This window comes from Dermacentor andersoni, chromosome 5 (assembly GCF_023375885.2).
Source record: "Dermacentor andersoni chromosome 5, qqDerAnde1_hic_scaffold, whole genome shotgun sequence".
Taxonomy (NCBI): Eukaryota; Metazoa; Arthropoda; class Arachnida; order Ixodida; family Ixodidae; genus Dermacentor; species Dermacentor andersoni.
This window is the reverse complement of record NC_092818.1, coordinates 198,652,568-198,676,140: the sequence shown is the minus strand read 5'-3', so window position 1 is coordinate 198,676,140 and position 23,573 is coordinate 198,652,568. Positions and strand designations below refer to the sequence as shown.

Genomic DNA, 23,573 nt, shown 5'->3' with positions numbered 1-23,573 from the left:
TGCCAACAGTTGTTTTCACTGACTATTGTACGGAAAGGCACATCCTGTTTGTGCGTTTTTGCAGTGAAAAAAACCTCTAGAGCAAGTACCTTACATTGTTTTACATTTTTCACAATCTTGGTGAGGCCTATATTTTCCAACAAAGAAATGGCTTTGCGTTTTACCTTCTGAGCTTTCTCATTTGCCAGAATGAAGTTCTTGTTGACAGCCTCAATGGCTTTTTTGTTGAAGACAGCAGACGGAGCTATCACAAACCCGCCCTCTTTGTCACTGAGTAACAGCCGAAGCTCATTGTCTCTAAAGAAAGATACTGTCCTTTTGATCACAGCTGTCGAAGGTGGCGCTCTCCCGGTGACGGTCCTACGAAGGCAGTCCACCCCATCGAGGAGGCACCGCTCCTGGTCCTCTAGTTCTGCTTTCCTTGCGATACGCCTGTTCAAAGCCAGTAGCTCATGTGCAGGAATTCTTGGTTCCGTGCTATACTTCGGCCCATTCTTTAACAATGCAGCAACTTCGTCAGGAAGCCTGGCGTCACCGAGTACCTGGAAACCAGCGGTGACAGGTCGCGTTTGTTCCTTTCTGCGCGGGAGTCTGGACCGGAGGAGCAGCAGCAGCTGTGTCCACCAGAATTCTGTAGTCTGAGTTGATAGACGTCTGTAGAGACGAAACTTCTTTTCAGCCACAATAGGCGCATCGCGTGAGTAGCAGACAGCTCTCAACCAGTCGTACAGAAGGCGTACCTGCCGCCAAATTTCAGAACGAAGAATCCGACACATTCGTCGCACGTGACCGACGGAAGGCCTGACGTTCCCGAAGAGACTCGCCGCGTCTTGAGGAACATGCCCATTCTTCATGCAGAACGTAAGCATCCTTGCACGGCACACAGCAAAAGCTATGTGACTGACCACAACAGCAGAACAACTATGACAATGAGGACTCTGCCGCTTCATTTTGGTGCGACACTAGCACAGTTTTTGCTTTTTTGTGTCGCACATCTTCAGCGCTCCACGCTTCCTGAGCTCTGAGAATTGTCCGAATTAGACAATGTGTGGCCAAATACGGTCGAATTAACAACAGTTTGACTCCATAATGCATATGCCTGCCGGGACCAGAGGAGACGTTCGAATTATCCGATTTTTCGAATTAACACTGTATTATCGTACTTTCCTCTTAGATATTGAGCGTGACTATCCAACATGTCCAACCATCCTACAAAGCATGGCTCATTAAAGTCTGATCTGACGCTGCAGTATGACAATGTTGTACATATATTTCACGGCAATATGTGCTCAAATAGATAACAACCAAAACTGTACCATAATCTTGGTGCAGAAGCTGTTTGCTGTACCTCACACAACAAGGAGTAGAAGTACAAGGCTCAGTGCAGTCTAATTGGACGGTATATTGAGCAAGATTTGACGGTACATGGAGCCTGTAGTCACACCCTTTTAGTTATTTTCACTTTTATGAAAGTACTTTTCACAAAGGCGGCTATATCCTACTATCTTTAAAACTTTGGATGCTGCTGCATGCGCCCTGCGCAGTTAAGAGGATAACCCGCCTGCAAGCCACACTACTTTTTCAACCATGGCAAGTTGATTGATCTGGAGAAGTATATATATATATATATATAGGCATCCCAGCGCTAGAAATGCGTTACTCGATACTCTGCGGAGAAGGGGATGATGATGTATGGGGTTTTATGGCGCAAGGGCCACATATGGCCAAAAAGCGCCATACACATGGTGATGGGTTTTCAATGAATTCTTTATGAAATGGAGAAATGTAGTTTGAATGGTGGATGTGGCATGGCTGTATATAGGCCTAAAATCAGTCACTGTAAACTGCGTAAAATATGTAAGTATTAAAACAATGACAATGACCACAGATGTGAACGATGACACTAAATGTTTTGTTACATAGGGATGATATAATAGAGTGTGTTGCGGAGAAGAGGATTCCCAAGCAGTTGTGTGTCTACTTTTAGATGTACTGTGACAAGCTACACACATTGAAAGAGGCACCACATTGGAGCAATTGCCTACCAGGCTCATCCTGCCTGTTTCAACATCAGCATCCCCAGCGCCTTGTCATTCCACATTGTGTTGACAGCTACGGTCTCAAACCATAACTGCCAGATTAACAATGATGTTCAATCATATATCCCAGGCTACCCACCTTCAGGACTTGAGGCAGCAGCCACAGCATCCTCCTCTGTGACGTTCATTGCCTCATTGATCAGCGCTGGCAGTTGGTTCGCTGCACCAGACAGATGTAGACCACAATCATCAGTCGCCCTCCAACACGAGATATGCTTACAACAGTGGCTCGCATGACATATGTCATGTCATATAAAACGTGCTATATATGTGCCATGTCTCAATTTCATTGTTTGTTTTATGGGCTCATGCTATGTGTGTTATTTTGCACAAGTGACGCGCTGCTTTTTAGGTTACCATAAAACTTCATTTGGGCCTAGTTGGTACATAATTCTGAAGTTAAACTTACAGTGCAAACACCTAAGATGAACCACAAAAGGAAGATACGACACACACTGGCGCTGTCTAACTTCTTTATTTCTTTGTCGTCAATGCACATATAAACCCTAGGCCACACAACCACTCCCCCCGCCCCAGGCACACAGATTACATTACTGAGATTTGCCGAATTATCGTATACGCAAACACAGGAATTCAAATTCAGATGCGTGCAGGGACAAAGATGAGTCACTGATGCAATTATCGCCCTGTCTTTTTATGTGGTAGGCCTCTAAGGCAAGCCGCGCATGCTCATTTTTGCTTTTGCCAAGAACGACATCCGATCAAGTTGCGCCTCGCAATTGCTGCAAGAGTTTATATGCACAACAAGGTGCGCTCCTCTATCTACATTGTTGTTTACTTTTTGCGCATGTTCCCCGAGTCGCTCACTGACGCAACGCCCTGTCTGGCCAACATACATCTTACCGCATGACACGTATGAGGCACCATGCCGAATTTGGCATCCCCCTCTGCTCTCTCCGCAGGTGCGGGAGCATAGCTTTGAAAGCTTGTTAGGCGCACAAAACGCCTGCAAGCAACTTTCTTGAGTACATACTCACTTGAAGCTTCACACAAAGTATTTATTTATTTGGCTGAAAGTACTGCAGCAGTGTAGCCTGCTTCTTATTGGCAGCTGTGTGCTTAAACACGGAGTCCTTAACATAGTCTAAACGATCCACAAGCGATAGGCCGGTGCCCTCTATTGTGCCCTCTATTGTAGAAGGGCCAAACAGCTACTGCCCCAGTTGTACTAGGGAGCGGGGCAACATTAGCGCTTGTGGGATCAACCTCGGCAGCGTCTTCGTTTGGCCGCTACTTCTGCTGCCATCTCCATGTCCATCGATCGAAGCCTGTTAAAACAGTTTCAACAACAAAATATTAAGTGGCGTCTGCCAAGGCGTCGATGAATGAGCCTAGTGAGCGTGCGCTGTCTCGTGTCATTGTGGATGCAAACCGCCATTCCTTGCGGGGCGCGGCAGGCGCAGAGTGCGGCACCAAGCAGGAGTGAGTGCAGCAAATGCAATGCGTCGTTCACTTTGTCGAACTAGCCAAGCAGCTGCGTGTGTATGCCGCTACGTTCAAATGGCATCCTCGGCGCAATCGATGTGTGCAGCTATAGTGCGCAGCAGTCGGGAAAGCCCATCGCGCCACCGCTATTTTCGAGGGTGTTGCGGGAAAGCTCACCACCTGTCAACAGAGTGCATGTGGTCTGGGGTGGTGGAGTTTGATACATCCATTTTACGTCTGACCCCGTTTGTAATAAAAAATTAAAAATGCATGCGATTTTCCAGGTGATATAGAAAGTGTTCCGATATATCCGTGTTCGATATATTGAGGTTTGACTGTATAAATGATTTTTGAAGTTTTAATTTCCTGATATGTTTCACAGACGACAATAGCACACAGGCCTCAGTCGTAAAGATACTTGTTTCTGGGTGCGGGACAACGAATTCCAAGAAGTATGGACCGATTGCTGCATAAGACACAGTGGCATGGGACTCGGAAGCATCAGTGTAAAATTTTGTGCAAGAGCATAGAATCACGTGATGCATGGTCATTTCGTCTGTCGCGCAGTTTGCCTTACCATAGCCCACCTGCCGTAATGTTGGGTCAGCCCTTCCTTTATATTGAAGCAGAACCGGAAAGCAAAATTTTCTATTCAATAAAGCATTACTGTAAAACACAGGTCCACTAATAAACTTAGAACCTCATAGGTATTCAGTATAATAAAATGTCACCAATTTTATTAAAACACACTATTAATAAGAAGTATTTTCCAGAGCTTCATGTTACTAGAACTGAACTGTAATCAGTGCTGGCATACTAATTCGGAGTTGCCCTTGATAAAAGCAGACCATGCTATATATCTTGATTTCTATGTATCAAGTTACGGATGGCTTGCTACATTCTCGTTATGCAACGCTAGGAGACAACTGAGCATGTGCAGCACTGTATTTTCCTGGCCAAAATTTGCAAGCAATAAATCGTTAATTTTTAAAATATTTACTATTCAATTAAATATTCTGCTTTTTTTTCTTGATTCAATTTGATAGTCGATTCGAAATCTACTACTATTCGGTATTCACACACCCCTAGATTTTACTAGAGTCATGGCACATCCAGAACACGACAAGCAACATAAATCAATTAAAGAGCAACCTCCGACCATTTGTGTCCATGGCCCGTCACCATGATGAAAACGAGAAGAAAGGACGCTGTGGCGCAACGATAGCCCACTGCCGTCATCGCCAACGTGCCACACACCTGGTCCATATGCATCTCCTTGGCCCCTTCATCTTTCCCATCAGTAAAGGATGCAAAGAAAGGTTACCCCTACTCAGTGAATTTTTCTGTTTACTCACCTCCTCCTATAATGAAGGACTTTTAAAAAGCTGCACCCCACTGCATCCTGTGTTAATCCCATGATGAAGGAGCCGAATTGGCTCCGAAACATCAGGTCTCATAAGTACACTATCTGGTTGGAGCTGCTCATAAATTCCTAGCCTGGAGCAGCATTACTGTACGAGTCGGTAAGGTCCCAGTGCTATGTTAGGCGGTGCAGGATCAAGAAGCACTTTACATCGGAGGTTCTCACCATGATAGGTGACCTGCAGCAGAAGCTCCATGAGGCCCTTCTCAGCATTCATCTCTTCTGAGATCTGCAAGGTGCGAAGACACAATCTCATCACAAGTTAGCATAGCACAAGGCACTGTGGTGATCATGCCATAAAACAGCAAATTTGCAGCAAGCTTTCTTCATAGTCTTGAGCAGCATAATAGAGTTTTAGAATGTTGTGTGCTATTGCTGGATTACGTGGTGTATGCTCTACATATTCAGTGTACCTCTCATTTTATTCCCTTCCCTGAGCAAGGTGGTTGCCAATCTGGGCTACCTCTGGTTACCTTCCCTGCCTTTCTAAACATACTGTATCTCTCTTGACCAGCACATGCTCTAAACTTTGCAAGTATGGGCTGCACTAATGGTGCCGAATTGTGCACAAAGCCACTAATGGCGCCGAACTGCGCATAAAGAAAAAAGCTTTCTTGCCCGTTGACAAAATCTGGGCATCAAACTGTCATCAGTAACAAGCATATAGGCCATATTCTTAATGGACAAACCTTTTTAGAGTAGGCTCTCTTCTTGTGTTAAAGTGTGTAATGCGCAAGTGTGCAAGGGTGTTAAAGGGGCCCTCCTGCACTGCTTTTTATTGAAATTGAGAAATGCATTTGACGTTAAAATAAATGGCCCCTGAAACGGTTCGGACAAATTTTGTAGACACGTAGGGTACAGCTGAAGTTAATCATTCGCCACAATTTGTGTGAAATGTCTCACATTAAGAGAGCTATGGACAACTACAAGTTACCCTCCTCCATAGTCAAGCATTTCCTCAACTCGTTCGCCGAGTGATCGGGGCTAAGCTCCGCCTTCACTAGCTCTGCGTCATGATGGCACGTCGTGTCGTCGATTTCCCATTCTCTAGGAGCGGTGGAGGCATAAAGTCAAGCTAATGAAGGAACTTTAGCGTATACGTACGTGAGCTGCCTGATCGGTCTCCACAGTCTAGCCTCCCGTTGGCGCAGAGCTTAACCAGCCAAACAAAGAGCTAATATTGCTCGAACCAAGTGTAAAACATTTTAAACATTTACAAAAACAATGTGTGAACGATTATTCCTGCGAAAAATTTACGCAAGCAGCAAAGAAGAATACATTTAGTTACTGCTACTGTGTGTGTGTGGTTGAGCTCTGTGCCACCACGTGGCTGCACCGTGCAGGCCATTCACATTTGCGCTTCTGCTCATTCCGCAAAACGACACGGTCAAACGACCAGGCCCTGTCTCCTGGCGCTTGCGTTTACCCTAATACAGAACTTGCAAAACGCTATTGCATTAGTTATCTTCCGGTAAAAGTGACAGCCGCAAACGCGCAAATCCTCGCGCCAATAGGATAGCGGCAGTCCGATGCACTGCAGCCAGTTCGCTCGTCTGCTGCCTTGCAGAGGGACACGATGTCACAGCTTGACATATTGCCAGTCACTACATTTGTAGTCCACAACACAACAAAGTCGAATCATAGTGCTCGTGAAAAGACTGAGACCGATTCTGACCGCGGAGCTCTTGTCAAAATGGAGCACGTTGTAACACAAGCAGACGACGCTTGCTGTCTGCCGGAAGTGCTTAAGTGTAGTGAGAAATTGTTCTTGTGCATTTTCTTTGTTACTTTCTTTTTATAGAAACAAATTAACTAACATTCCAACTATTACGAACATCATTTGTTCACCATAAAGGTGGAAAAATTATCGATGACGCACCCTGGGCAGCCAATCTGATAGCTCGCCCTACTGACGTCAATTGGGTGATTTGTGTCATATAGGTAGGGGCGGCTGAAAATTCCGCTGAACAGTGTGCCGTGTTTGGCTGCGATGTACATTTTTAAAACCTTATACAGTGAAACCTCGTTAAACCGTAGTTGGCCAAAGCTCGGAAAACGTACGTACTAAACGGTAGTACTGCTTAACCGAAATACCACGAGATCGCCCACTTATCTGTCAAGAACAGAACTCAGAGAGAGTGCGATGAAAGGGGAAAAAAACATGCAGTATTTGTTCACTTCGCACGACTAAAGTGTTATTTTTGTTTGATGCCGCGGCGGCCTAGCAGCGATGACAGCCGGCTCCAATTTACTGAAGCTGCGAGCCAGCTTTTCAGCCAGCCCCCTCTTCTCGGCAAACACTCGCATGGCAGATACCTCATTGGCGTTATGTATTCTCAGTGCACGCGTGCGGTAGCGCTGCAGAAGTCGCGGGGCGCCTATTTCATTGAGGGGTGCTGTTCTCGTCGCGACGATTGCATTCATGAGGCTGACGTAACGGGCAGCTTCTACCCCTGTCGGGCCTGAATCTCCCTTGCTGTTGCTCTACGTGTCGTCCTCATCACTGTCGCTAGTCGACACTTCGGCAACAATAGAGGCAACGATGGCGAAAAGTCGAACCTCGTAGCCGACATCTCTTCGCGGTCGCAGCAGCCCCACCGAGCAACTTCTTCGCATTTCGAATGCCACACACCGTAGTCAACAGCAGATCCCTGTTGCGTGCCAGCGCCGACTTCTTTGTGTCACATTCGATAGCATGAACGGTGTCTAATTTTTCTTCTATGCTGAGCACCCGGCGTCTCTTTTATTCGAGCTTCAGCATCACGCGAGTCCTTGGTTGCACGACGCCACAACGCTCTCTCACAGATTAAAGAACGCTCTCTGGCACGGCGCCGAAATGATGTTGATGTGGCTTCACGCACAAACGCGCAGGGTGCTTGGAGGCCGTTGTTCCAATCTTTGAGGCTTGTTGTTCTGCCGGGCCGCCCGATGGAAATGATGCACCGCCGTGTTTGCGCGATGAAAAGTGGAAACACTATGTGTTAACCGATACGTGCACAATAAGCTGGTACGGTTTAGGCAGACACAAAACACATTATGTTAAATGGCCGCTGAGTCGGGGATTTGACTTTACTACTTTTTAAACGTAACTACTGTTTAAGTGGGTATGGTTTAACGAGGTTTTACTTAATAAATTACAAGGCCTCCAAGCACCCTGTGCGTTTGCGCTGTGGGGATGCGAGACTCTCACGCATCCCCTGATATGTTGTTTTCCCTGCATAGCTCCCGTCTCCTGTAATCCGGCTTCGCCGCTGGCCTGGGGCCGGCGGCAGTCGGTGTGGTTGAAGCGTAGTACGAGGGATGGTGCGAGTGCTGTGATGCTAACGCCGCCTCACGACTGCGTTACTTGGGCGCGGAAAGGAGAAGGCTCTTGCTCTTTGGTTCGGGACGGCAAGCAGCGCGGACATGCTGCGCGTGCGCCGATCCATGCTTCTGCAAGATCGTCTCGCGAGGCCTAGTGCGAACGCGCCACTGTTCATGTGACCATACGTGCGAACGACCAGGCGTTGGGATCCAGCATGGGGTGAACATATTCGCTCGTTATCCGGTGGCCACATCTGGCGCCCAACGTGGACCTCTTGGGGCATCGGACGATCGTTTTAACAGTTTTGCTTCGTTCGAGATGTTTGAACCGAAGCGTAGGGCTAGCGTGGATTTTGATCACTAGCGTTGGCGCCGTGCTTTCTTGAGCGAGGTGACGGTGGCTGCAGTGTGTTTGAACTTGTCAACATGCTAAGCCTTTTTGAAGTTTTTTTTTTTTTAATGACATTCGTCGGTACGAGAGCCACGTGGTCTACATCCTGGGAGAGCGAGGCTTAGCGCCCGCGAAGCATTGGCAAGCCTTAAGTGAGTGAGCACGGAAGCCTCGTGGTTGGTCCGAATTTCTTATGTAAATAGCTTCTTCTATCTCTTTGACTCTGATGAAGTCGCGGCTCTGGGAGCTGGGTGGCCACGGGCCACGGGTGCCGCTATGAGCTGACTGGTATTGCAGCCTGGCACCGGGCGCTCCGACACCGTCTTGGACGGTGGGTGCCGTCAACTCGGATGCTGTGTGCACCGAACGGGGTAAGACCACCTAACAGAGCTGACGTCTCCTTGTGGCTGCCTGTATTGCGCCCATTTTGGGTGTTGTTTTTTGGATGCCGGTTGTTGTCAGGGTAGCGACGCTTTAGACCTAAGGCTTTACAAAGCTGCCTGTCGCACGTGGAGGGACACAACCTGGTAAACCGTGGCGTTGAGGTGTTGCACTTTGCTTCTCTCATTCTAGATAGCCTCGCACGAATTGAAAATTACTCGTTCGACTCAAGGAAGCGAGCTTCGTTCACGGGAACTTAGCATCTGAGTAGCTACCCGATTTTTTGCTAGCCGAGTTGAACATCGTACCGCGTGGGCGATGAGCGTGCAGAATTCCTCTCCCTTGCGCTACTTTAGTGTTTGCCGAGTGTGTTGAGTGTACGCAGCGTGATTGGAGTCACCCCTGGTTTGCTGTCACCTGCACATCGTCTGTGCTGCTGCCCCGGACTATGATCGAGCCATCCCGGGCAATGGTGATGCTGTGGCCAGTTCGGCTCAAAGACTTCGGCGGCCGCCTGTATCCAGCTCGCAACCTTCGGTGGCAGAGAAAAGAGCTGGTGGTCACTGACAACTACCGTGGCTCTCGCCAGTAGGGCACATCGGCGCGAGTGACGCTTGCTCGTGCCGACTACTGCGTCGCCGTTTCCGGAGTCCTGGCCTGGAATCTTTGAGTCTGCAGAGCTGCTGCTGTGACCAGTGGACGCTAGCGGTGCACCCCAAGGACAATGTCTGCTCGCATGTTATGAACAGCGTGAGGACATTTCCTCGGCGTGGCCACTGTTGCATGTACTACCTTGTTCGCGAAGCATGCGTTGATGTTAGACCGTGTGACATGTTTCGCCGGAATATGTAGTGATTTAAGGTTGGGGGGATGTGGGGATGCGAGACTCTCATGCGTCCCCTGATATGTTGTTTTCCCCGCATAGCTCCCGTCTCCTGTAATCCGGCATCACCGCGTGGCCTGGGGCCCGCAGCAGTCGGTGTGGTTGAAGCGCAGTACGAGAGATGGCGCGAGTGTTGCGCTGCTAACGCCGCCTCACGGCGGGGTTACTTGGGCGCGGAAAGGAGAAGGCTCTTCCTCTCTGGCTGCGATCGGCAAGCGGCGCGGACCTTCAGCGCGTGCACCGATCCATGCTTCTGCGAGACCGTCTCGCGTGGCCTCCTTCGAACGCACCACCGTTTGCGTGACGGTACACGCGAACGACCAGGCGTTGGGATCCAGCATGGCGCGAACATATTCGCTCGCTATCCAGTCGCAGTGAGTCACACTTCCACAATTTGTCGCGTGCCCATCGGCATGTTTTATGGATAGCAACTCGGCTAGCAGGCATTGATCTATGAAAGGTGCAATAAATGCCCTTGCGACTGTTCGCGCTACTGTGTTGATGTTCCTTTGTCCCAAGAGCACGGGTGAGAATCCCACACCGCGTGAAGCCACATCAACATCAACATCATTTCGATGCTTTGCCAAAGAGCGTTGTGGTGTCGTGCAAGCAAGGACTTGTGTCGTGCCAAAGCTCGGATAAAAAAGACGCTGGGTGCTCAGCATACAAGAAAAATTAGATGTCGTGTACCTGTGTGCTATCGAACGTGACACGAAGTTGGCGCTGGCACGCGACAGGGATCTGCTGTTGACTATGGTGTGTGGCTTTTGGAATGTGAACCAGTTCCTCGGCAGCGCTGCTGTGACCGCGAAGAGATGTCACTTACGAGGTTCGACTTTCTGCCATCGTTGCCTCTGTTTTTGCAGAAGTGTCGCCTAGCGACAGTGATGAGGATGACACGGAAAGCGACAGCATGGGCGATTCAGGCCTGACAGTGACAGAAGCTGAGCGTTACGTCAGCCTCATGAATGCAATCGTTGTGACGAGATCAGGCCCTCACAATAAAAAAGGCACCCCGCGACTTCTGCAACGCTACCGCACCCGTGCATGGAGAATATGAAACGCCAACGAGGAATCTGCCATGCGAGTGTTTGCTGAGGGGGCTGGCTGAAATGCAGGCTCGCAGCTTTAGTAAGTTTGAGGCCGCTGTCGTCGCTACTAAGCCGCCGCAGCATCAAATGAATATAAAACTTTTGCTGCGTGAAGTGAATAAATACTGCATATTTTTTCCCCATTCATCGCACTCTCTCCGAGTTCAATTTTTGACAGGTAAGTTGGCGATTTCATGCTATATTGGGGGGACGTGGTGATTAAAAGTTATCATTACTTATTTATGAACCAAACTTGATAAAAATTGGCATGCTTATTTAGTTTCTTCTCCTGATTCTAAAAACGCAGTTATTTTTTCTGTAGGTTCATTATTTCGTTACATAATTAAGAAAACAATGTCTTTTACAATGTCTTTCGTTTTTACTACAATTGACAAATAACCGCTGCAAAAAAATTGGCAAATGACGTATGGACCAATAGCAGAAAGCACAAGCTAACCAATATAGGAAAAACTTTTATGATTAGATCAATACTTCTTACTTTATAGTGCACTGAACTCTATTGTTTTGAACATGGCCATGCATTAGTCAAACAAAAGAAAAATTTTTAAAACTTTAAACAAAGAAACTTGAAAAACTGCTTCCTATGTTGGGTGCTCCAAACATCTAGCCTCATGCTACAAAAAAAATTAATATTATATCTATGATAGCTACTGGTATATCATAGTAAATGTCTTGCTGGGCGTGCAAAATTAGTATTTTGAGAAAATCAAGAAAACAAATAAATGTCACATGTAATTGTGAAGAGTCACAAATGTGTACACATACACATTCCCAAAACATTAGTAGGCTCCTGGGGCATAGTCAGTTTGGGCATTAGCACCTCTGTGGCGCTTTTTGAATAAGCACTGCACATTTTCTGCCGATGCACGCTTGTGTTCAGATGCAGCTGATTGTTGCCGGTCTTTTTCCTCCATGCGCTGCACACACTCTTGGCCAGGGTTCATCAAAAGTTCTTGCAAAATGCTTGCCGAGGTTCCCCTGCAGTCAGAATTGAATTTCATCACTGCTTCCGCCACTGCAGCCTCAACGCTGAAGAGTGATGCGTGCCGCTCCTTCGGTGCGAGCGCCCATATTTGCGAGTGCAGGCTTTTGTTGTTGTTCTGTGTTTTAAAAAATTAAATTATGGAGCTTTACCTGCCAAAACCACTTTCTGATTATGAGGCACGCCGTAGTGGAGGACTCCGGAAATTTTGACCACCTGGGGTTCTTTAATGTGCATCTAAATCTAAGTACATGGGCGTTTTCGCATTTTGCCTCCATCCAAATGCGGCCGCCGTGGCCGGGATTCGATCCCGCGACCTCGTGCTCAGCAGTTGTTTGCGTTTTGCCTTGCTGGCAACGTTCAAGCAGCATCTTGTCAGAGAGCTGTTGGGAGATTGGCAGTAACGCCGTGCTTACATGAGTAGGTAAATTGTAGTGGTGCTTCGGCACAGGTTAGCCTTTGGCCTTTGCAGCATTTTGCCGGCACCAGGAATCAGGACCTTCTGGACAAAGGCTATGATTTGAGATGACATCATTTGATGTTACGTGATAGTAGCTTGCCATCACGGCCTTCTCCATGGCTTCAACGTCACCAGTGTGGGACTTCAGAGCCCATCCATAATAAGAGCTCAATTTGTTGACCACATGTCCAGTCAACCTTCCTCTTCCACGATGTGGCTCTGAGCCAGGCCCCTTGTGCTTTGACAGGGCATTACGTAGTGCTGTCCCCATCCTCTTATGGACAGCGTTGACACAATCCTCTTTGTCAACTTCTATGAAGCCATATACTTTGGCCTCCTTTAGGGCCAAGAAAGTACGGCTGTCACTGTCTGACAGCACAGTTGTGTATCTTAGGCTGCACTTTTCCAGCCATCTTCTGAATAAAATGAGGCCAGCCTCCACCCCCATTTCACCAGCCTTCTTATCCGTATTTTTCTGACACTCGTGACTGGCTTTCCATTCTTCGTATGAAGGGTCACCAACTTTTGGTCCACGCTGACAACCGGCAGAAAAGTTGCTCAGCACAACTTAGTCCAGGACAAGTCCCGTAAAAAGTTCAATGACGGTGCCGACACCGATGTGCGAACTGTGCCCGCGAGTCATCCAAGATCCGTCATAAGATACAGCAACGTTCCCCGGGTTGCCGAAGTTTACTTGACTGTAAAGCTGCCGGACCGACTTAGCGCATTCTGTTGTAAGCGTCTCAGCTGCCCGGGTTGCAGCAGGCGTCAACTTCGTTTTGACGTACCCCTGCCACGTTTTCGTATGCAGCCCGCGGTGTGATATATTCATTGTTGTGAAAATAGCATTGAACGCAGTTTGCCAATTGCCGGTGCTTTGCATCGCGCACGCAGCCAGAATATTAACGGCAAACGGATTCACTTTCTGAGTCTCATTCACACGCGGCGAGCTCCACGCTGACACTTTGTCGCCGCGTTTTGAGCATATGAGCACCAGACTTACTGCAAGGCCATATTCGCACTCCTTCCGGCTGATTTTCGTGCTACCACCGCACGTATTACAATCCATGTGCTCCAGCAGTGCGTTCACCGATTCCAGGCACGCCACGGTAAAAACAGTATCGTCAAGCGGGCCGGCCGCGACATCGCCAGTGGACAAGATCTCCGACTTATGGCTCACTGCTGCGGTTGACACGAGCTCTTGTAGTTTCTCGTCGGATCTCCTGTCGATTAGCTCCAAATCTGAAGGCGTCAGCATAACGGTGTCACGACGGATGCGGCTGGCGTTTTCGTCGCACCTACTCGTTGTTGCACCACCTAGGATTAACACTCAGTCGGTTCCATCAGCTTCGTCGCTTGAAGCCGTTGGTGGCTCGTCCTCAACAACTTGCGACGCGGTGGGGCGTTTTTTGAAGTTGTTGAGCATGGACTTCTTCCTTTTCTTTCCGTACTTGTGCTTAGAGTCAAACTTTCAAAGTGGAGGAGGCATCGTCACGCGTACTCACACAATGATCGTATCAAATATGGCGTCTCGCCTGCGGCTAGCAGACAGCTCGGGAGTGGGCCCAGCCAATCATGTGGCGTTATCTTGTCACGTGCATGCGACAGTGAATGAGAACGCACATTTCATCTATTTTTGCCGCCAGTTTTTGTATTGAACCAGCAACCCTAAAGAAGCAGTAGTGCGTGATATTTGAAGCCGAAATCGCGTTCTTTCAAATGAGACCAAGATGGCTGCCCTCGAGGCACTTGTGTGCGAGCGCGGCGTCATTGAATGTCTGTCATTTTAGCGTCGACACACGCGAAAAATCAGGTGCCCTATCTGTTTTTAAATTGATAATATGGCTGAAATATGACCTTACGACATTGGAAACTTGGCAGATAGGGAGAATAATAGATGTAGACTCGATAAACGCTATTTTCCAAAATTCGTCTTTTTATGATTTTTTGGGTCCAAGGACCTGTGTCCCCCTTTAAACAGTACTACCGTTCAGTACATACTTTTTCCAAGCTCTGGACAACTACGGTTTAACGAGGTTTCACTGTATTTTTTTTAGCTTACCCTTAAATTTCTTACTGTTACAAATCACCAGGTAATCGTAACTACAACTGGCAGTAGTGTGAATAGCGCTGGTATCATGCGACGCTTTATGCCACTACAATAAGTATGAAACGTTTTTGGGCTGCACAAGTTTTTCCGTAGAAGAAAAATAATAAAATGATTGCATGTTAATGAACATGTTGCTAATGAACGCTTTACGCCAGCAGAAAAGTAGAAAAGGAAAGACCATTGCCACTTTATGTGCTCTCTGTATACATGATGCGTCACAAAAAATGACACTACCAGCGTTGCTGCTGTACACCTGTCCGGTGATCTGGTATTGTGTAAATGGTAATATGTTTACGGACAAGGTAAAACTCCACAGCGGTATTTGCGTTATTGTGCAGAGGCTTCTTATTGATGTTCTTGTAATTACATGGCGACCAGCTAGCTGGTTGGCAAGCAGAGCAGTGACTCCCATCAATTATAACAGCGACAAGCAAAAACCGCTGACAGCACAGCACATAATGAGCTAAAGCAACTCCAATATATTGTTTTGGAATGAAAATATTGTACTTTGAGAAGGAAAGACAAAAATGTTGAGATACTAACAGACATTTCATTCAAATGAAACATGGTTGTCGAAGGAAAGAAATTTCCAAGCAAACATTTCTGTGCATACGTGTCTGATGCTACATTACCGTATTTACTCGTATAATGATCGCACTTTTTCTGGCAGAAAAATTTACACAAATTCAGGTGTGCGATCATTATGCGGGTTAAATTTCGCACGAAAAGAAAAAAATTTTTTTTTTGGTCCCGCGTTTGCTGCGGGATGTGGGTGTGGGACAGCAATAAAATATGGCGGCCGGCGGAGCAAGCCGAACGTGCCAAACGCGATCTTTTTTTTTCTTCTCGTGAGTACATTACGTGCATTGAAACAGTTTCTTCCGTATCAGTGATGAATGGCAAATTTGCGGCAATAACGTAGCCATGTCCACTCTGAGGGGACAGAAACAGATGGGCGCGCTTAGCTGCCCGTGACATAGAAACGCATGGCTAGCGTGCTGCAAAAACCAGCATCTGTCTTCCCTACTATCCTAATCCGACACGTTTCCGCTAAGGGCGGGCGAATATCTTAGCTGGGTTACAAGCGTCGGCGTATAAATAGGGTACACTTTTAACGTATCAGTGTAAACGTGGCTATTATCATTGCCGCGCGCGATTTGTTGCGTGCCCACGAGTGCAGATGAAAAGAATCTAAAGGCGCCTTTTTTTGCTTTTGTTGACCACAACCATTATAAAGCCTACCCATAATAAAGGCAAGTTTGGTTGTACCTCTTTTTGTCGTGGAAGTGCGGAAAGTGATGAAAGTAATGAAATCAGGGATCTACTTAAGAATGTTTGGTGCGTGCAGACCGCTTGGCTTGTCTCGAAGGGTCGTTCGCGTAGCATTCGACAGATGGTAAGCGCGATCATTATTAGCTAGACCTGGCACACGACATATTGCTGCGGCAAGTTCGGGGCGTGATCATTACCTGGGAAATAAAAAAAATCGACTTTTGATGACAAAATTCAGGGGTGCGATCTTTACGCGAGTGCGATCATTACGAGAGTAAATACGGTATACAGTAAAAGCTCGTTAATTCGAAATCGCTTAATTCGAACCGCCGGTTAATTCGAACTGATGCCTGGGTCCCTGCAAAGCCCTATGTATATCAATGGGCCGGAACGCCCTATAATTCGAACGTACCGGTACTCACGTCGGTTAATTCGAACTAGGAGCCGGCAGCCGACATTGCTTCTCGTAAATAGAAGTCGCCTCGTAACGAGTACAATGCATTGAAATTTTTTTTTTTAATATGCACAGCGACGAGAATAAATAAGCCAGCGCGCATTTTTGCACGCACGAGGCGAGCCGCCAATTTCCTTGCTGGAGCCTCCGGCGTTGTTGTTGTTGTTGCGACTGAGGGAAGGATGAAAAGGAAAGTGCACGGGCCTGCCGATTGGCTCAGGCCGAGCCATCACCGCTGCCGCGTGCAGATAGAGGAGAGTTCAAAGATAAGAGGAAATTGGGTCTCAGGTTAATTGAAGGAATATCTTGCCGATTACCCGCTCAGCGATGTTTTCAATGCTGATGAAACCGCACTTTATTTTAAGTTGCTCCCAAACAAGACTATGAGCTATAAAGGTGATACGTGCTCGGGCGGAAAGCGCAGCAAGGAAAGAGTTACCGTGCTAGTGTGCGCGAATGTGACGGGCACGGAACGGTGCCGCTTGCTCGTGATAGGCAAAGCAGCGAAGCCTCGTTGCTTTAAAGGCGTGAAGACTCTCCCTGTTGAGTACACTTCGAACAAGAAGTCGTGGATGACGCGAGCAATCTTCACGGACTGGTTGCGCACACTAGACAGAAAGTTCGCGGCACAGAATAGTAGAAATATTCTTTTGTTCGTCGACAACTGTTCGGCGCATTGTGACATCAATGGACTGAAGGCGATCAGTCTGGCATTTTTGCCAAAAAACACTACTGCTGTGCTGCAGCCTATGGACCTCGGGATTATTAAAAATCTAAAGACTCTGTACAGGCGCCACCTCCTAGAACGGGTTCTTGTATGCATGGAAAGTGGGAAGCCGTATGATGTCAACCTGCTCGGAGCTTGCCACATGCTGGCAACATCGTGGAACGCCGTCAAGGCAGACACTATCGCTAACTGTTTCCGCAAGTGTGGCTTCAGTGAAACCACAGAAGCCTGCTGCACAGCCGACTTTGATGTTCAAGTGGATCAAGATGATGGCTCCATCGTGCTGGACCCTGCCTACGCTGTTTTATCGGAGGGTGTGGACTTCGAGAGCTTTGTCGACGTAGACAACGGCGTGGAGACAACGGGGCCTTTAACTGACGCCGAGATTATCGAGGCTGCGTCCAGTCAGCAGCACGACTCACGCGCGGCGAGCACGCCTGACAGCGACGACGAGTCCGACAAAGAGGACGATCCGTTGCCTCCTCCGAGCGCATGTGAAGCAGCATCGGGACTCGATCTGGCTGCGCGCTATTTCTCCACCGATGAGAATTCGGATGCTGCGCTGGAGATGTTGGACAAGTTGCAGACAATGCTTCTCGAGTCGCGGCGAAGAAAGCGCAAACAAATGCAAATCACCGATTATTTTTCATGTTGATATGCTTCGATCATTATTCTTTTGTTAATAAACATGTTTTTGAAGCATAAATAGTGTCATATTTCATCATTAAGCCTGACGCTCACGTGGGTACATTTATCATTAGTTCCAGGCGCATAAATTGATTGGATATCTTTATTTCCTTTGGTGTTTGGACTCGCATGATTTTAATACCCGCAATCGCCGACCTCAAAGAGTAGTAGTGCGTATTCCTCGATGACGATCCCAGATATGGCTATTTTGGCTTCGGCCCTAGCAGCCAAATGCAATGGCCATCTTTTTTTTTTTTTTGCCGCCCGCTCGTTAATTCAAACTCCGCTTAATTCGAACAATTTTTCAGTCCCCCACGAGTTCGAATTAACGAGCTTTTACTGTATAGATCTATAATAAGGAATTTGCAAATGTATCGAAGTATCTTGAATTATGGGATTTTACGTGCCAAAACCACTTTCTGATTATGAGGCACGCCGTAGTGCGGGACTCCGGAAATTTAGACCAGGTGGGGATCTTTAACGTGCACCTAGATCTAAGTACATGGGTGTTTTCACGTTTCGCCCTTATTGAAATGCAGCCGCCGTGGCAGATCGAAGTATATTAAAATACACATGGAAAGTATCGCATTGGATACAATAATTGTGATAGCATCTTGCATTTGTATCTCATATATTTGTTGCTTGAGTATCGTGTATCGTATCATAATACAGTTGCAAAGTATCTTTGCCCAGCCCTGGCGGTCGGCGAAGGGGTCAGACTGGGGGTGGCGGCAAGGCTGCAGACATGCAGACCGCCCCTTATGAGACTGTCTCCACAACGCCTTTCAGCCGCCTTGCTTTCCGAGAACAACAGGGCCTGGTGGTGACGGCGTTCGTTGCTTACACCTTAATCAAATATTGTGAGTGTATAACTTCATCCAACAACGAAAGCAATTATGGAGGCTTGCCATTTGCACTGTTACAGCTGGACTGATATGTGAACCTCTCCAGTTGCTAGTTTAAATGTAAGTGCTCAAATCAAACTTCAGAAATGGCGCCACAATGAAGAATCACATGGTCCGCTGCCTGCAAAAAAGACAAAAACATGTTGCTTGCCTCAGCCATGTGAACATAGTCTTCACTGGGAATTCTCAGGATCTCTGCAAGAAGTGCCTGCTTCTCAGCCAGCGCTGAGAGCACCTGTTGGTCCTGGCGCCGAAGTTGCTCTGGAGCAACAAAGGAGAGACAATGATCAATCGAACACGACATCAGCATATGAGATGACATACATGCACTGAGCCTGCAATAACAGTTGCCCAGTTTAGATTTTATCAAACTTCTCCGATGCAAAATTACCGTATAAACCGTATATAGGTCGAGTGGGAATATAGGTCAACCTCTTTACCTTGAAGTGAAGAAAACAGAAAAAGATAGAAAAGAAGCAAATATTGCCGAAACGCATTTATTTGCAACGTTGACTGCGTCCCTGGACCACCGGAGCTGCGACTTTAGTCCGAACTTTCATCAGCGTCGTCGGAAGACGATTCTTTGCCGCTCACCGCCTCCCACAGTGCGTCGTCCTCGGTTCCATCCAGCGTGTTACTTATGCAGCACTTCTTAAAAGCCTTCTGCACCATTGCATCTGGCAAAGAACGCCAGGCCGACAACAGACGGTCACAAGCGGAGGCCTTTGTAGGCGACCCGTCAGCATCTTCGGATTGTCCCCGGCCATCCATTCATTGTACTCCTGTCGCACTCTGTCCTTAAAGGGCTTGTTAGTACAACGTCGAGTGGCTGAAGGGTAGACGTCATTCCACCAGGAACGATGACGAGGTCGGTCCTAGCTTCTGTGAGCGCGCGCTTTACCGATTCTGTCAGGTGACCGCGAAACGCATCCAAAACCAGCATGCTCCGATGACGCAGCAGTGCACCGGGCCGGCGATTCCACACCACGCGAACAGATTCAATCATCATAGCCTCGTCCATGTACCCTTTCTCATTCACACGCACAACAACACCTGAAGGGAAGGCTTCCTTCGGCATGGTTTTTCTCTTGAAAATGACAAAAGGAGGCAACTTTCTGCCATCTGCCATGCATGCAAGCATGACAGTGAAGCGCGAGTGCTCACTTCCTGTCGACAGAAGTTTCACTTCTTTGGCGCCGCGTTCGCTGATCGTGGTAGTCGAAGGCATATCAAACCAGACAGGGGTCTCGTCGGCGTTTGCAATTTGTCCGAGCATGTAATCGTGCTCCTCTCGAAGCCGAATCACATACTGCTGGAAACTGACGAGCTTATCGGGGAACTCCTCTGGCAGCTTCTGGCATATAGATGTGCGGCGGCGGAGAGAACGTCCCTTGCGCCTCATAAAACGACGCACCCATGACTTCGGTGCGCTGAACTCTTCTCGGCGTAATCCGGCTTCACGCGCAAGCTCCAAAGCTTTGCATTGAATTGAATGCACAATCACGGATAGTGACCGCGCACGAAGGTGCCGCACAAAGTCCGCAAGTGCGTCCTCAAGCTGTGGATGTACTGCACGACGTCCGCGAAAGGACATTTTGCTCAGTTTGCACGCGAACAACTTATCTTTCTGTCCGCACCAATACCGCACGCTCTTCTCCGAAACACCGAACATGCGCTGAGTGGCCATGTTCCAGTTTGCTTCAGCAAACTCTATAACTTTCTTCTTGAAAGCCGCTGTAAACTGTCTCCGCATGCCGCTACTCATTGCTAACGCGGAATTGCACATGAGGTCAAACAAAACAGTGCACGCGAAGACTAACAGCCAGAGAATGAAAAAAAAAAAAACAACGCAGGCAATTGCGTTTGGATGTCGATACGGCTTTGGCTATCAGTTCGCGAACAGGTATGCCGCGGGTTGCCAGACTGCGACTCACATTCTGCTAATGGCCGCTATTAAAACGTGGGGCGACTTTCACTCGCTGTTTTTAAGAAAAAATCTCGACTTATATTCCGGTTTATACGGTAGTAGAAACATTTTTAGGACAGTAGAACAAACAATCGTTTCAGCCTAATTCTTTAAAGTAATTTACATTGTCATTAGTTTACAAACACTTATAAAAGTGTGATAATGTAAGTGGGAGCACTTGTTTCATCATTACAGTGATGCACAGGCTCTGCACATGCCTGAAAAAGATGTTATTTATGTGCTGCTGCAAGCCTCCGGTTTTATACTCCCGTGGATGTACGCTTTCCCAGCAAGCAACAGCAAGAAACCAAAGGAAACAGAGAATGGAAAGCAGTCTTCAATTTTTGCTTCATTGCTATGAGGAGACCATAATGAATGCTACGCACACAACAGCAAGCCCTTAGTGCAGAGAGAGTACTGATATTACTCTCTTGAATAATAGTTAATGAGCCTGCTGGCAACCAACGTACAAAAAGGCTGTCATGTTCATTCGAGCTCACATATTGTCATTTGCAAATCCGATGCAGTGTTGGATATGCAAAATGCACAAAAATGCAGACCTACCAATGGGAGTGAGCACAGGTGTGGCCGTTTCACAGGGAGCACTGGGCACCACCACCACCTCTTGGAAATCAACCAGGGATAGGCCTCCCTGGGCCACTGTAGGTGTTGCCACTGGAGCACCGGCCAGCACCCCCTGTTCTTTGTCAGGGCCCTCCTCCTTGGCAGGTTCTTCCTTGTCACTCCTCTCCGTCTGTTCTGCCACCGAGGCTGGAGGCGTCGTCTCCTCCTCTTCTCTGCTCCCTCCTTCTTCCTTGTCCGTAGGCACTTCTTCTTCCTCGTCCTCATGGTCTGCCACACCAGTGCTGGGAAAAGACAAGTGGTCACGGCGGAACAACAATGGTCAACAAAGGGGCCACTGGCAGGATGTCATCGTCAAGTTCCAAATAGCACATTTACACAATTATAAAGCAGGCTTTCTTTCACAAGCACGAGCTTACATACAGGAACCTTTCCAAGCTGTCAACTGAACACACATCACAATTGCTAAATGGCAAGTGAAGTGTCACAGCCTGTGTGCAACTTTCCATCAACAGTGGCGAGTAGCGCCCATCTGTTGATGGGCTAATTCCACCATAGCAAATAATGTGCCACATCGAATGGCACAGTGAACCAATGAAAGCTTGGCAGTTACAGGTTGAAGACCTACGGTTACAGGTGTGGCCTACTGCAAATGCTCATGCAGCATGTCCCTGCGATTATTCACGGACAAGTGCTGTCACGGCAGACGGCAGGCTGCTTCAACTGTACGCTCCGATTATTTCAAGATGAAAGGCTTGTGGAATGCCCTTCACACAGCTATACTCGCGGACAACTTTCTGCGGCAATGAAGGGAAAGCTACGGAGGCAAAGCACGCACAAGAGAGAGCGCTTCTGAAAAGAGTACCGTGTTTTCATCCACATTAGTTTAAGCTCTAGAAGAGAAAACATAAACACCTTATTAGCAGAAGTTAACTTATTTTGCGGCCTTTACCTTCCGCGTCTCGGCAAACACAAAACCATCGCATGTTGAAGCTGCGTCGATTCAGCGTCTGTTCCGAGCAACCAAAAGCACTGTCAAACGCTGGCCGACTACGTGGTGCGGTAACACACGTGCAGAAGTTCCGTCTCTGTAGCTTTCCCTTCACTGCCCCAGAAAGTTGTCCGTGAGTGTAGTTACACTTGTGCTCACCAGCATACACTCATGCCTGTCTACATTAAATGCGAATTACTGCACTGGTACTGCAGTTCATTTTCTGCCAGCTCCAGTCTAAAGGTTCATTTCATGCCAATTTAGGAGCCATACCACAACATCATGCAGGGATTTGAACTTCAGGCTTTGTCTGATTAAACCTTATTATGCAGTCAAGATAAAACACAATTCTGCACAGCAACTTTGGCAAGGGTTCAACTTTTCCCTGCAGTAAGGGTCGAGTTGTTTGCTGTACATGAAAGGATGCATGTACAGAGTATTTTCGTTACAGTACGGTCCACTCTTGGAGGGAACACGCGAGCGCATGGCCAACGGCCTGCGCGGTGCTAACTGGCAGTGAGGTTTGCAAATGCGGCACATGCGTATAGAGTCGCAAGGGCAGCACGTGCCCCACTTCATCTGCTACTTCTCCACCTTTGCACTCGGCAAGCGCTGGAGAGCGCTTCCGTTTTTACATGGTGCGATTTATCAAGCCACTATTCTGCCTGCTGCTTGTCGGGTAATCAGAAAGCAGGATCTCGATAAGCTAGTCGTAAGTTTTTCACATACTGCTCGCAGCAACTGGCCACTTTTTATAACAGACAAGGCCTTAATTGAAGCCAGATGCAGCAAGCATACCAAGCTTGCACTTCCACCACAAAATGTCTACCTATTCAACAAGCAGGAGGCAGAGTTGGTATCAGTTGCTTCACACTGTAAAAAAAACATTCGTGAGCCATTCCACTCTGCGAAGGTGGATGACCAGCGAAGCTGTTGAGTGCACGACACAGAGGCGACACAGAATTTTGAACAAAGGTACAAGCATATTTATTGTCCTGATCTGTGGTCATTGTGATGATATAGGTACATGCACACATTCGCTTATCACCTCTGTTACTAAATGTGCCTGTCACACAAGACAATGAATGGCTCATTCCCCCCCGTGAATGCGGCCTCCCCATTATGACGATGGAAGAGAAGCGAAATTCTACATGGGAATGACGAGCGGCAACAGAGCCAGCTATGAAACACGACAACAATGAACTCATTAGCAGTGGCATGAGCGCGGTTGCGCCGAGGGGCGCCAACGAGCTAGCTGTGGAAGAAAACGACAACGATCGAGAGATTGCTAATGATGACAGCTCGGGTCCCAGACGTGACAAGAGTAGTTCAAGGACGCGTTACAGGTCCCATAGTCCACAGAGGTATGTGCCATTCAGCTTGAACCCTTTCTGCACAA

General features: G+C 47.7%; 1 protein-coding gene across 8 annotated transcripts in view; it reads right to left on the bottom strand.

The window, feature by feature from the left end:
* Nucleotides 1–23,573, bottom strand: part of LOC126531831 (rho guanine nucleotide exchange factor 11-like) — a 251,734-nt gene that overhangs the window by 11,539 nt on the left and 216,622 nt on the right. For all 8 annotated transcript variants that reach the window (XM_050179572.3, XM_050179576.3, XM_050179571.3 and 5 more), the window contains 4 exons: nt 21,166–21,467; nt 18,787–18,896; nt 5,134–5,197; nt 2,179–2,259 (listed from right to left, as the gene is read on the bottom strand). In XM_050179572.3, the coding sequence (XP_050035529.2) occupies nt 2,179–2,259; nt 5,134–5,197; nt 18,787–18,896; nt 21,166–21,467 (557 nt within the window). The remainder of the gene's footprint in view (nt 1–2,178; nt 2,260–5,133; nt 5,198–18,786; nt 18,897–21,165; nt 21,468–23,573) is intronic.